The sequence below is a fragment of the Pantherophis guttatus genome, chromosome 3, assembly GCF_059756535.1.
Source record: "Pantherophis guttatus breed Tessera chromosome 3, ASM5975653v1, whole genome shotgun sequence".
NCBI classification, from domain to species: Eukaryota; Metazoa; Chordata; class Lepidosauria; order Squamata; family Colubridae; genus Pantherophis; species Pantherophis guttatus.
In genome coordinates, this window is record NC_142065.1 from 64,200,427 (window position 1) to 64,213,772 (window position 13,346).

The window sequence follows — 13,346 nt, forward strand, 5'->3', positions numbered from 1 at the left end:
GAAATCAATGAGAGTTGCTGCCCTAGATGGTTTTATATTTTGATTAAACCCTCTAGAGGAGTCGGGTCATTGATTTTGCAAGGAAGAAATCTAGCATTATAGTTATTTCCGGGAAAGATTTCTCTGGATTTCAATTCCTAAATAGATTATATAATCCTTGTTTTCGAACATGTTGAACCTTACAACATTATTTTTTTTAACCAATGTTCTGTTAAAGGTTTTGGAGTTTCTTCAAGGTAAAGAACTGATAACTGTTATGATGTTGGTCATTTGAGGCAACTAACGAGCCTAGCAATTATTAACTTTAGCTCAGGCTCTCCTTTCCCCCCCCCCTTTCACTTTGTTCCACATTGAATTCTACTTTGCAGAATGTAGCAGCCTCTTCTTCTGCCAAGATGTTCAGAATGAAGAGATTTATGCAGAGGTTCTGGATTCTTCTGCATGTATGCCTGTCTACTATCATTGGTAAAATCTGCATGTTCTTTTTCCCAGGTACTGTGAAGAGCTATCTCCTGAAGCAGAGAGAAAAGAGTGGCATGGGAGACAACCCAAAATTCTTCTATGAAAATTGGGGTCCAACTTTCTTCAGCTTCTCTTACTTACTCTTTGTCTTGAAAGTCAAATGGAAAAGGCTGGAAGATGAAGCCTTTCAGGGCTGTCCTGCTCCTAACACCCCCATAGCAAATCTCAGTGGGAAAATGCATCACATTCTGGATTTCATGCAAGGTAAGTAAACACCAGGATAATGTTTTAATTATTTAATGTTTAAATGTGGCATTTGCTAATATCATAAGTGAAACAAAATTTCATTTTAAAATCAGGGTACTAATTGATTAAACAGACAGAATTTATTTTTTTCATGCAGTTGGAATTGACATAAAACATATTAAAATAATTGGGGAAAATGTTAAGGTGGCATTAGAATTGTTGAGTTGAGTAGTTTAATTCTGACATATTAACAGGAAATAATTTAACTTTATATATGCATGATTGACGCAGGCAAAATGACTCTCATAAGTAACATATGCTATTGCATACACTATACATAAAATTACATATTGCATACGAATATACAAGATTATGCATATGCATGTATTACTGGGTCCAAGGATACACACATTCAAATACATGCGTGCAATCTTGCCTCAGATTTTTTTTCTTAAAAACTATAACAAATGCCTTCACAGAAAAGAAACAGAGCATGATAAAGCTTGAACTAATCCAAATACATATTGCAGCACAAACACAAACTGCACTTTGCCTCTCTCTTAACATATTCATAAGTTATTGGCTTCTACTTCATAGTAACTAATTAACTGCACTGTTTTGGAAATTAAGATAAAACTCAACTTCTATACAAGTAGCATTGTACACTTATTCTGCATATTCAAATAGTTGCCACAGGTAATTAAATCAAAATATTTTAGAGAAAAAAAATACATTTGGTAGGAAATTGATAATGGGTGATAATTTTATAGTTTTATGTTTTGGCTTAATTGTAATGTGAAGCAAGCTACTAAGGTTTCTTCAACAAATCCTGCCTTAGTTTTATTGTGAACACACTCATGGTTCTCATCACTTAGATCAAGAGACATTGTACAGATACTCAAATAAAAATCAGAACATTATAATATAGAATTCTACTGCAAGTACAAACATAAGTTAAAAACCAAAAATAGCTAACCATATCATAAAATTCCTTCAAACAGAGACAATGTTGAAGAGATCATTTTAATTAGAGGATTTTTATTGGTGATGCCAATAAGGTTCTAAAACTTTGATCTGCATGCAATTATTGTTGGGTTTAGAAAAAATGGAAAAGGGACATTTTAAAATGAAATACATGCTGCCAAATACATGCAACATTCCTGCTGAATACATGCAACATTTTTATATAATATGCAGATTTATTATTTATTATTTGGGCTTGTATGCCGCCCTCTCTCCAAAGGACTCAGAGCGGCTCACAACAATAAATACACAAATTCAATTATAAAATATAACAAATATAAGAACCCGTTAAAGTCACATTTAAAACCCCTTCAATCCAATCCGGCCAGGCCAAATAACCATGTTTTAAGATGACGGCGGAAGGAGCAAAGGTCAGGAGCCACCCAGAGCTCCAGGGGGAGCTGATTTCAAAGAGTAGGCGCGCCCACAGAGAAGGCTCCCTGGGAGTCACCAGTCGACACTCTCTGGCCGACGGGACCCCAAGGAGGCTCTCTCTGTGAAAACACACCGGGCGATGGGGAGCTGTCACTGGCCGCAGATGGTCCACCAGGCATCCTGGGCCTAAGCCATGTAGGGATTTATAGGTAATTACTAGCACCTTGCTGATCACCTGCTGATCATAATCAGCAGATGCTGGTTATGAAAACAAAATATGTTGTTCTTTATCCCATACTGCTTATTGAGAATTAGAATTGTACCATCATAAAATATTCTTGGCAAAATTATTCACGTGATATTAGCAGGGTCTTAATAAAGGTTTCATGTGTTGGAATTAATACATGGAGGCTCTAGTCCAATGTTTCTCAACCTTTAAGATGTGTTGGTTTTAAGTTCCAGAATTCCCCAGCTAGACTAGGAACTTGTTCAAAATGGTACCAATAAAAGTCTATTAAACCATATTGCCTTTTCAAATCTCTCAAATGTTGTATTAAGCAGCCACTAAATGTTAGGTGTCTCAAATACACAAGAATGTGACCAAATTCTTAAAATTACTATATATGTAGCATTTAAATTGCAAATAACTCCCTGAATAAATATGAGAACTATAACAATCCTTATTCTTGTCTTTATCCTTCAAGACTGATCTGTGTTTTCTTGCAGGTAACAGGCCTTTGGTTCTAGCATTTGGAAGTTGTACCTGACCTTCATTCATATTCAGATTTGGCGAGTTTAATAAACTTGTTGAAGATTTCAAATCTGTAGCAGACTTTCTTGTAATCTACATTGAAGAAGCTCATGCCTCAGGTAAGGCAAGCATGCTAAAAATCTAGTCATTAGATTGTAAATGATTGTATTCCAGGTTACCAATCTGGATGCATTTCTTCTTAAATATAAACCATACAGCTTAATGGATCAGGTTTAACATTATGTGACAGAGGAAGCTAATTTAACTTGGAAAACAATTAGTGTATCAAATATAATCTCCAAAAACAATAAATATTTGATTGTCTAAGTCAAATGTAATTTAAGAAAGGTTGCTGTTGAGAACCAACAGCTAAGAGGCAGCATCCTCACTGCTTTCTCTGACACCTAACAACATTTTATCTGCATGAATAGAAGCAAAAATTCATAGTATCAAAGCCATACTTTCACTGTGGTTTTTTTATCTGCCAGCAGTCTCTGGAAGATGATAAGACAATTGTAGAGTCATTTAGGTATAGGCATGATAATAGCCCATGAGACTGAACAGGTTTCATGGTTTTGTACTTCTGGAAGAAAAATAGGAATACAAGTGGAGTTGTTACAGTACAAAAATCAAGAAGCTCTGGGCTATTACATATTCCACTTCTATTACTAAATGTGAGGATGAATATATCCAGTATTGATAGTCTAATTCTTGTTAGGATTATTCTTTATTTTAGATGGATTTAGATGAAGTATTCTTTATTTTAGATGGATGGGCCTTTAAGAACAATATTGTCATTAAAAGTCACCGAACCCTCCAAGATCGTATAACGGCTGCACAGAAGCTCCTAAAACAGCAACCCCTATGTCCAGTGGTTCTAGACACAATGGAAAACCTGAGCACAAACAAATATGCGGCTCTGCCAGAGAGACTGTATGTGCTTCAAAAGGGAAAAGTTGTGTATAAGGTAAAAAAGAAAAGTTATTACGTATTTATGTGAGGTGCAAGTTTGCAAAGCTAAACATGTACTTGAAACCTTGTGGGAGACATGACTTAACTTGGGGGAGACTGCTATCTAGAGTTCTTTTTTCTAAAACAGGTAAACTATTTTAAATATGCATTATATTAATATTATGCATATTTTCATGTAACATCTTTGCTGTTAATTTTCCATAATTGAAAGAAAATAGTGGCATCCAATTCAATGTGAAAATGTAATCTTGTCTACCTAATTCTGAAATAATTGCCATCCTATTAATACTGCCACATGCTCATATTCTTACACCATATGCTTTCATGAAAAGCCTAATCTTTTAATCTCTTTTATAATTATTAATCTCTTTATATTACTTTACATCCCTTGCCTATACTTTATATTCCTGTCCTTAGAAATTAGTCACCGATTTTTTTTCCTTTTACAGGGTAGACCAGGACCTTGGAATTATTGTCCACAAGAAGTACGTGAATTTTTGGAACAACTTTACCTGTAAAAGAACACCTCAAAGTAACCTGTTTCTGAGAAGCACATACACTCCATTGCCTGATTACATTTTTAAAAGTATTTTTATTTATAAAGGGCTGTATTTATTTGGAAAGATAACGGTGAAAACCTTACATCATTAATATTCAGCAGTCATTAACTCAATTAAACAATAACATAAGATCTATTTATTATATTTACCCTAGATTACCTGCCAATGCTAATCTCCATTCTTGTAATTGCCAGTGGTAGATGCACAAACTGCTTTACACATTTGAAAAATATCTTTGTGGTGAATTTTCTAATGAAGCAATTGAAATAGGATAACATGATGGATTGCTTTATATATAACAGTCTCTAGATAGTAAACAGAGCAGTGATCTCTTCTTTAGTGACAGGAGTGCAGCAGTGTACATTTCTCAATTATGTTTCTTCTATAAGAACTGTATCTGGAATTGTTAAGTCTATGGATCTGAACAGAAGCAGTCTTTGTATAGGATCAAATTTCTGGAGAACATTGCTGCAGAAGCAGCTGACACTTGTAACAGACAAACATGCATTATTGTTGTCACGAAACACCTAGCATGTGCAGATGCATTGGATCCTTTGAACCCAAACCACTTAAGGACAGAAGCACCATCACATCCAGTTTTAAAGGTGTTTGCAGAGAAGAACTTTCTGAATGGAATCATTGTAATAATTTTCTTACTTTTGTTTCTATTAATATTTGTTTATGATAGTCATAGTTTAAAACGTAGAGAACTATGACCTGATACGGAAAAATATTTATAGAAACAAGATGCAATGTTAAACTTGGTCCAAAAATCTTCGTCCAGCATGAATTTGTTTCCTTTAAATATGGTATTATCTTATAATATAGATAAAATGATGGAATGAAACGTGGTGGTCTAAAAGGAAAGATTGCCCCAGACTAAATTAACTCTTTTTCTTATCAATTAAGATAAATTGAAGATATTGGGCAACATAACAGAGGGTTTGATGAATTCTTGTTTATTACGCTATTTCATCTATAATATACTGTACATCATCATATAAATATTATCAATTTAAATAATGCTCATTGTTGAAATTTTTTAACAAATTTCCATTGAAAAGATTAAACACCAGCTGCAGTTAGTGTACTTAAAGAATCATTAATGCCTGCTACATTTTTAAAAAGGCTTAATGTTTAATGTGTTATAATCTGAATACTGAATTTAACTTTTGTGCGATAGTCCTTCTGCTATTACCCTATGAACTGACACAAAAGCATCAGAAGCAGATAAAATGATGATTCGAAGATATGTAGCTTGGATCTCAGGAAACTATCAAAGAGAAAAAAAATAAACAGCAATAAACTAGATATGAAATACAGCATTTTAAAATACCATTAATTCCCTTAGGAAAGTTTAAGTGAATAAGTGAATAAACATATTCATTGCATTTAAACATTTGCTGTTAAATGTTGAAAATGGAATATATGAAGTACTACATTACTGTGGCTTTATAAAATATTACTATATTCTGATTTCCCAGCCATGATTTGCTGGCAGATGTTTTTGATTCTTTAAAAGTTTGTTAGGAACAGAATGTCGCTACATTATTACCATTTTGCTTGGCGTTTATCTGTAGAAAATGGTCAACCTTAGAGAATGAATAACTACATATCTTGAAGTTAAATATTTGTATGTAATTGCAAGTACACTTCCCTATTTACACACAAAACTAAAATTGCAATAACATCCAAAATGCTATGTTGTCAATATTCATGAATGTATCTTAACAGTTCTAAACATAATACAATACAGAGCCTACAATATTTTTTTAAAAAGCATGTAACCAACAGTTCCACTAGCACAGTGGAACTTGCTTCTCAGTAAATATGCTTAGATGTGCAACATGTAAATAAGTAACTAATTAATGTGAGCAAACTTTTAAAAACATTTCTCAATATTCGCTAGCATTAACTCAGTAATTTCAGATATGTGGGATTGGCTGCCATTTGTGTATTTTAGTTTTTCACACAGATCATGCGATAATAATTTTTAAAAATCCCTCAAGATGAGCTCAGCTCCTGTTAACAACAGGAATACATAATTTTATTTCCAGCAATATGGAAGTGCTATTTGCTATTCTCTCCATTTCTTCATTTTTAAGTTACCTGACCAATGTATGGTCCTTATATTTCTTGGAATTCTCCCATCTAAGAACTAACCAGGTTTAACCATGTTTAGGATTATCCAGAGTTGCTTAAGTGTTGCCAATTGATAATGGGTTTATATCACAGTGTAAACATAAAAATATTCTTCAGATTTTTCTGAAACTCTTCTTCAGATTACAATGTAAATCTAATAAATATTTTCAAACTTCTATTTTTTTTTAAAAAAAAATGCAATCATTTACTTAAGTTAAAAACTGATTATCTTTTATATTGTGTTAATTCTAAATGAAAGATACTTACAGAAAAATCTTCTGTTTGTAGTTCCCCATCTTTACATTGCAGCTCTGAAAATAAAAATTGTATAATTTAACTGTAGAAAATAATTAAAATATAAATATAAAATATAAATCTTACATGTTTACTGGAACTAGTACTTAAACCAGTTAAAAAATTCAAAAGTCAACTAATCTCTAATAATTAACCCTTATCTTGAAAATGCAGGGTATTTTTTCTGATAAGTATCTCCTCCATCTAGTATTAAAATATCTTCTAATGTTAGTGGGGTTAAGCCAATGGGTAAAAATATTCATGTTAACCAAGAAAATTATTCATATTTTGGATAGTATCTGAATTAACTCCAACTCCCAAAGGAGGTGAAGTTGAACACTAAAACAGGATATGGGGTACAGTATGAAAGATGATCCTTAAACATTTTGAATGCGCAAATTTCCAATTTTGAGTTATCATAAGGTCCAAGTTACATACTATTCACAAGCTACTGTAAGAACAGCTGTTGGCAGAAAATAGTTTTAAGGCATTAGGCATTCCTTCATCAAAACATTTTCCAATTGTTGAAGCTGATTTTTGAGATTTCTAGACTACATAATCCAGATTAGCACATCTCCTATTGTAGATCAAAAAAACTTTTCCAAGGTATTTAAAGACGTTGACCTATTTGATTTGATGGCCATTTAAATTGCTACTTTTGAATTCTAATACGTTTAGCAAATATCAATATTTTTGCCTTTACGCAGTCTCTACAGTGCATAGTTGATGGTTTTAGGGCATGTTTTAATCCAATGAAAGTCTGAGATAAAACTACATATTTGGCTTATTGAAACATATGAGCTACTGTTGTGGGGAGAAAATCAGGGTATTCAGATAGATGGTCAGAGTTTATGTAAAAAGTAAGGAACAGTGATACCAACATACAATCCTATCTATCTTCCCAAACCAAGGTAATTGCTTTAGTTGTGTAATTTTGTGAAGTAAATTAGATTTTTAGACAAGCTTTTTCATGAAGCTCAAGCAGCAATAATAATAGACATCTAACTATAATGGAATTGATGAACTTATCTGATTTCTTAGGCCTAGATATCGAGTAGAAGGCAAACTTAAAATCAACAGAAGCAGCATATGGGCAAATCCTACTTTAGCCATATACTTTTCTACCAGGTACTGTAAAATAAAGGCAAGATCAAGGGATGTTGGGTCTAACATCAGCCTGTTTCTCTGCACTTGTTCTACTTCCAGCCAATCCACTATTTTTGTATTTAATGCTTAGTAGATTATTAGATTGATAGTATGTCCCATTCTTTTTATAAAAGGGTCTATTACTGCTGTACCCGTCGTTTGAAATCATTGTAGAGTAATCAGTGAAAAAGAAGGGGGTGACTAAAACTGGGATTCACCATTCTAAATTGTTACATATGCATTTTGCCATTAAGTAATCATTACCTGGTGAGTTTCTTGGTTTAAATTGGTTAACCCACTTTTTAATTTCTAAGCACATTAACTGTCAGCCAGTGAAGAAGTAAGTCAGCATTCATGTCTTGATGTATGTATGTATCTCAGAATCATAGTCACATCATTGTAGAATTGGAAGGGACCACAAGAGTCATCTAGTCCAACTCTCTGCAATGTGCAGGAAAAGCAATTAAACCATTCATGAGAGAAGGCTGTGCAGCCTCCATTTAAAAACCTCAGAGGTAGAGATACCATAGCCCTTATTGGTATATTATTCTACTACTGTGTCTATGTCTGTCTGTCTAACTTTCTACCTATTTAATAATGGTATATATAATGAAAAAGAGAAATAGTGTTTAAAATATCACCCACTGTTGTGGACTATTCTTCCCCAACAAGGTGGAGAAGAATTCGGGACGCTGACTTTTACCTATATTCAAATGTCAAAGAAAAGGTTCAAGTCAGAGCATACCTGAAATTGATAATCGGATAATGCATTACAAAGAATCAACTACTGTTTGCTAAGTGCAACAATAACAACAATTGTAAAATATTTTGAAATAGCCTTTGGTTCTGCAGATTACAAAGCTAATACTGAAATTTAAAAAAAATACAATATCTCCTTGGAACTTTTAATGGTATACTATTAGTCTAATGTTATAGAAAAATTGAGATCAACAGAATTTCTTTTAAATAACCATAGCCCTCAGACTTGATTGAATTCAGTAGATTATGATCATTCACTGAATCATAACGATATTAAGTGTAATTACCTCTTTCAATGCATTTTTCAAAATCAACTGGATCTTTAGATACACTTTTTTCAATGCGTAATCTCTTCACTAAGGAAAATATTTTTAAAAAATTTGTTAATTGTAAGAATACTAGTTCCACCCATATTTCAAAATTATTAATAAAATAATTCTTCGCTTTTACACAAGGGCACTTGTAAGACTAATTTCATTTTTACAATTCACCAAAGAAAATTATAAAGAACCATTAAAATACAGTAGAAAGCTAGGCTACGTCAAATGTGAGGAGCATGAGAAATATGTGATCAATATATTCCCCTCCACGTACAAAAATAATTTGCTATGGACATCTTTTGCAGATGGAGGATTGAGATATATAAAGAGGAGGACAATGCTATAAAATATTGGGACCATGATAATCTGGGTTTGGAAAGGGTTTTTCCTTTAACTGTGTTCACTTTTTAGGGCATAAAGCAGTTTTAGGCAATTTTTCTCTCAAAACGTTGGGAAACTGGCCACAATATTCAGAAACATGCAATCAAATGGATTCTAGGGATCACCCAAATGAAAGAAAATCACACACATTTCTTATCTCCCACATACGGTAGCTGTATAGACTTACAGAACCATGCATACCACAAACTAGAGTTTCCTTTGAAATGACTGTTCAGTATTAAAAGCGCTGACAAAACTCATAATTTGTTGAATAGCGTATATTTGGTCTTAAAAGAGGTTGTCTGAATGCAGGGACAAGCACACAGCCTTTTTCCAGGGTGGATCTTATTTCCAAATACCAGATCTTAAACCCAGATAATTTCTTCATCCCCCTTTCCAAGAAACTTGTTAAATTCACAGAAGAGAAGATTTTTGTATGCCCTTGTTCAAGCAAAGAAATCTACCTCCAATACAAGTATGAAGGCCATTGCTTAACACATTGTAAGCCGCCCTGAGTCTCCGGAGAAGGGCGGCATATAAAAATAAATAAATAATAATAATAAAAAAGTCCTAGAAGTAACAGCAACAGTAACAGAGTTGGAAGGAACATAGGTCATCTAGTCCAACTCCCCTGCTCACGCAGGAACAGTATAGAAGGGATCTGAACTGCCAACCTGTAAGTTCTGTCAACTTACAATAGTTTAGTGACCGTTCAGTGCCGTTACAGCGGCACTGAAAAAAGTGACATGATAATTTCTCACACTTATGGCTGTTGCAGCATCCCCATGGTTATGTGTTCAAAATTCAGACACTTGGCAACTGACTCTTATTTAGGGTTGCAGAGTTCTGAGGTCAAATGACCACTTTTGTGACCTTCCGGCAAGCAAAGTCAAGGGGGAAGCCACATTCACTCAACAACCGTGTTACTAACTTAACAGCTGCACTGATTAACAACTGTGGTAAGAAAGGTTGTAAAATGGGGTAAAACTCACTTAACAAACATCTCATTTAGCAACAGAAATTTGGGGCTCAATTGTGATCATAAGTCAAGGACTACCTATAAGCTGATTTAATGATATTAGCATGTTTACCAAAAACTTGATGGGTTATTCTTGTTGCAAAGTCCCTATTACAGGATGGCTTCATATTAACCAGAAATTAAAGGTATCAGTCTTAGGATATAAGTATGGGGGAGTTCAAATGTATCATTTTATATTCAAAAATGTGTTTAGTTACAGTTGTATCAAAAAATAAATTACTTAGGAAAAAAACCCAAATACACCCATAAAGAATTAAAATTATAAAGAGAATAGCCTCTGCAACTCATATTAATAATAACTAATAATTTCTTATGAATATAGTATGTAAAAATATTATGAGCCATGGCCCAATTCTTCTAAAGTGGAAATGTCTATACAGTATTCCCAAGTATAAATGCCTGACTATTTTTCATTATATGAAGTATAGAACTATATTATGGAACAGTACATTATAAGAAGCATATAAAATTGCAGAAAAGACACGTAATTTGAAAACATAAACATATTATAACTTACCTAAGTAACACTGAATTGTCAGTTTGCTAATGGTCACACATTTATGAAAGGAAATAATAAATTCCTGAGGAAACATCCCAGTTGTGGTCCAAAAAGTTTCAGATCGCCTGTTAGGAACGAATAAAATGCAATTATACATCATAGGCTATGTATGAAACTATGGTTTCAACATAGTTAAACAAACCATGGCTTAACACAATATTCACTCATATGGGTGAAGCTACCCATATTTCTTAGCCTAGCCCTAGCGGCCTATTTCAAAATGTTGCTGTGGGGATAACCCAAGAAACAAAAAAATATACTTTCCTTTGAGCTTTCTGGGGAAAAGAAATATTATATTATTGCAAGCTACCACGGGCAGCCCCAAGGGGGAATAGACGGCAAATAAATTTAACAAATAAATAAACAGATAAATAATACTGTACATATAATGTAACAAAAAGATTTTTAAAATCTTGAATTCTTGTCACCATTGAGCCTTGGCCTTTTCTGAAGCCAGTGTTTTTCCACCTTGTTTTTCCATAGGCAATATTTTTTCTACCTTTCACTTTTCCACAGGCAATGTTTTTCCACCTTCCATTTTTCCACAGACAGTGTTTTTTCCACCTTCTACTTTTCCAGTGTTTTTTCCACCTTCTACTTTTCCACAGTGTTTTTTTTCACTTTCTACTTTTCCAGAGTGTTTTTTCCACTTTCTACTTTTCCACAGACAGTTTTTTTCCATCTACTTTTCTTTTCCAGTGTTTTTTCCACCTTCTACTTTTCCACAGGCAGTGTTTTTTCCACCTTCCACTTTTCCACAGACAGTATTCTTCCACCTTTTCTTTTCTACAGACAGTGTTTTTTCCACCTTCCACTTTTCCACAGGCAGTATTTTTTCCACCTTCTACTTTTCCACAGACAGTATTCTTCCACCTTTTCTTTTCTACAGTGTTTTTTCCACCTTCCACTTTTCCACAGGCAGTGTTTTATCCACCTTCTACTTTTCCACAGGCAGTGTTTTTTCCACCTTCTACTTTTCCACAGACAGTATTCTTCCACCTTTTCTTTTCTACAGACAGTGTTTTTTCCACCTTCCACTTTTCCACAGGCAGTGTTTTTTCCACCTTCTACTTTTCCACAGACAGTATTCTTCCACCTTTTCTTTTCTACAGTGTTTTTTCCACCTTCCACTTTTCCACAGGCAGTGTTTTATCCACCTTCTACTTTTCCACAGACAGTATTCTTCCACCTTTTCTTTTCTACAGTGTTTTTTAGACCTTCCACTTTTTCACAGGCAGTGTTTTTTCCACCTTCTATTTTTCCACAGACAGTATTCTTCCATCTTTTCTTTTCTACAGACAGTGTTTTTTCCACCTTCTATTTTTCCACAGGCAGTATTCTTCCACCTTTTCTTTTCTACAGACAGTGTTTTTTCCACCTTCCACTTTTCCACAGGCAGTGTTTTTTCCACCTTCTATTTTTCCACAGACAGTATTCTTCCACCTTTTCTTTTCTACAGACAGTGTTTTTTCCACCTTCCACTTTTCCACAGGCAGTGTTTTTCCACCTTGACAAGTTTAAGATGACTTTAACATGCATAATGTTAAAAAAAAAAAAAAAGAGAGAGAGAGAGAGTGAGATTCTCCACCTTCCACTCAATTCCCCAATTTTGGGAGTTGAAGTCCACTCATCTTAAAAGTCGCCAGGGTGGAAAAGGAGACTCTCCCGAGGTCCCAAGTCAATCCTTTCAATATTCAACACGACCCCGAAGGCTCAAGGCTCACCCGTCAATGATATTTTCCGCCGGGTACATTTCATCACTGGATGTTGCTAAAATAACATCGGCTCCCTCGGAGCTGAGACAATAATCTGTAAACTTCATCCCTGCTCAAGCCTCGCAAACGGCCGTCTCAAAGAGTCCCTACTTTTCCTTCCCACCGGCCGAGCGCCTCAGTTGCCTAGCAGCACCTAGCCTGAAAGTCCGGAAGTGGCGTCCTAAAATCTGGGTTAGATAATTTGCTTGCTGAGGGCATCGTATGAAACCAAACAGCGAAAGAGAGTCACAATAATTGGAGAGTGGAAGGGACGGCAGGGATCATTTAATCCAGGGATTTGTGGACTTCAACTCCCAGAATTCCCTCGCCAACCGTGCTGGCTGGAGAATTCTGGGAGTTGAAGTCCGCAAAGTATTAAAATTGGCAAGCGTGGACACCTCTGCTGGTGACTAGTCCAACTCTCTGCAATGTGCAGGAAACCAATCCATGAGCAGTGGTTCTTTCAATTATATTGTGCGTGAATCCAAAGAGCTAGGTAAATTAGGAAAGGGTATGACGATGTGGTGCCCTTCAAAGCGTTGGACGTGAACTTTCAACGGCCT

At 34.6% G+C, this 13,346-nt stretch overlaps 2 protein-coding genes across 4 annotated transcripts; one reads left to right on the top strand and one right to left on the bottom strand.

Moving 5' to 3' along the window:
• Nucleotides 1-359: 359 nt before the first annotated feature.
• DIO1 (iodothyronine deiodinase 1) lies at nt 360-5,662 on the top strand. The gene is made up of 4 exons (XM_034415126.1): nt 360-726; nt 2,833-2,976; nt 3,625-3,824; nt 4,279-5,662. The coding sequence occupies exons 1-4, from the start codon at nt 396-398 to the stop codon at nt 4,345-4,347; spliced, it is 744 nt and encodes a 247-aa protein (XP_034271017.1). The 5' UTR covers nt 360-395; the 3' UTR covers nt 4,348-5,662.
• On the bottom strand, nt 5,328-13,259 carry IFT25 (intraflagellar transport 25). Of its 3 annotated transcripts, XM_034415124.3 has the most exons (6): nt 12,754-13,085; nt 10,988-11,094; nt 9,018-9,086; nt 8,617-8,674; nt 6,799-6,842; nt 5,328-5,662 (listed from the first exon to the last, which is right to left on the bottom strand). In XM_034415124.3, the coding sequence occupies exons 1-5, from the start codon at nt 12,849-12,851 to the stop codon at nt 6,830-6,832; spliced, it is 345 nt and encodes a 114-aa protein (XP_034271015.1). In that variant the 5' UTR covers nt 12,852-13,085; the 3' UTR covers nt 5,328-5,662; nt 6,799-6,829. The 3 variants fall into 3 exon arrangements, with proteins under 3 accessions (XP_034271015.1, XP_034271013.1, XP_034271014.1); XM_034415122.3 differs by lacking the exon at nt 8,617-8,674 and having other exon boundaries at nt 12,754-13,259; XM_034415123.3 differs by lacking the exons at nt 8,617-8,674; nt 9,018-9,086 and having other exon boundaries at nt 12,754-12,998.
• Between the last annotated feature and the right edge of the window lie 87 nt (nt 13,260-13,346).

Coding starts and splice junctions, on each gene's coding strand:
- IFT25 (XM_034415122.3), bottom strand. CDS start 12,851: ATGAAGTTTACAGATTATTGTCTCAGCTCCGAGGGAGCCGATGTTATT. Junction 11,095..12,753: donor GCGGAAAATATCATTGACGG/GTGAGCCTTGAG, acceptor CGTTCCTAACAG/GCGATCTGAAACTTTTTGGA. Junction 9,087..10,987: donor GACAATTCAGTGTTACTTAG/GTAAGTTATAAT, acceptor TATTTTCCTTAG/TGAAGAGATTACGCATTGAA.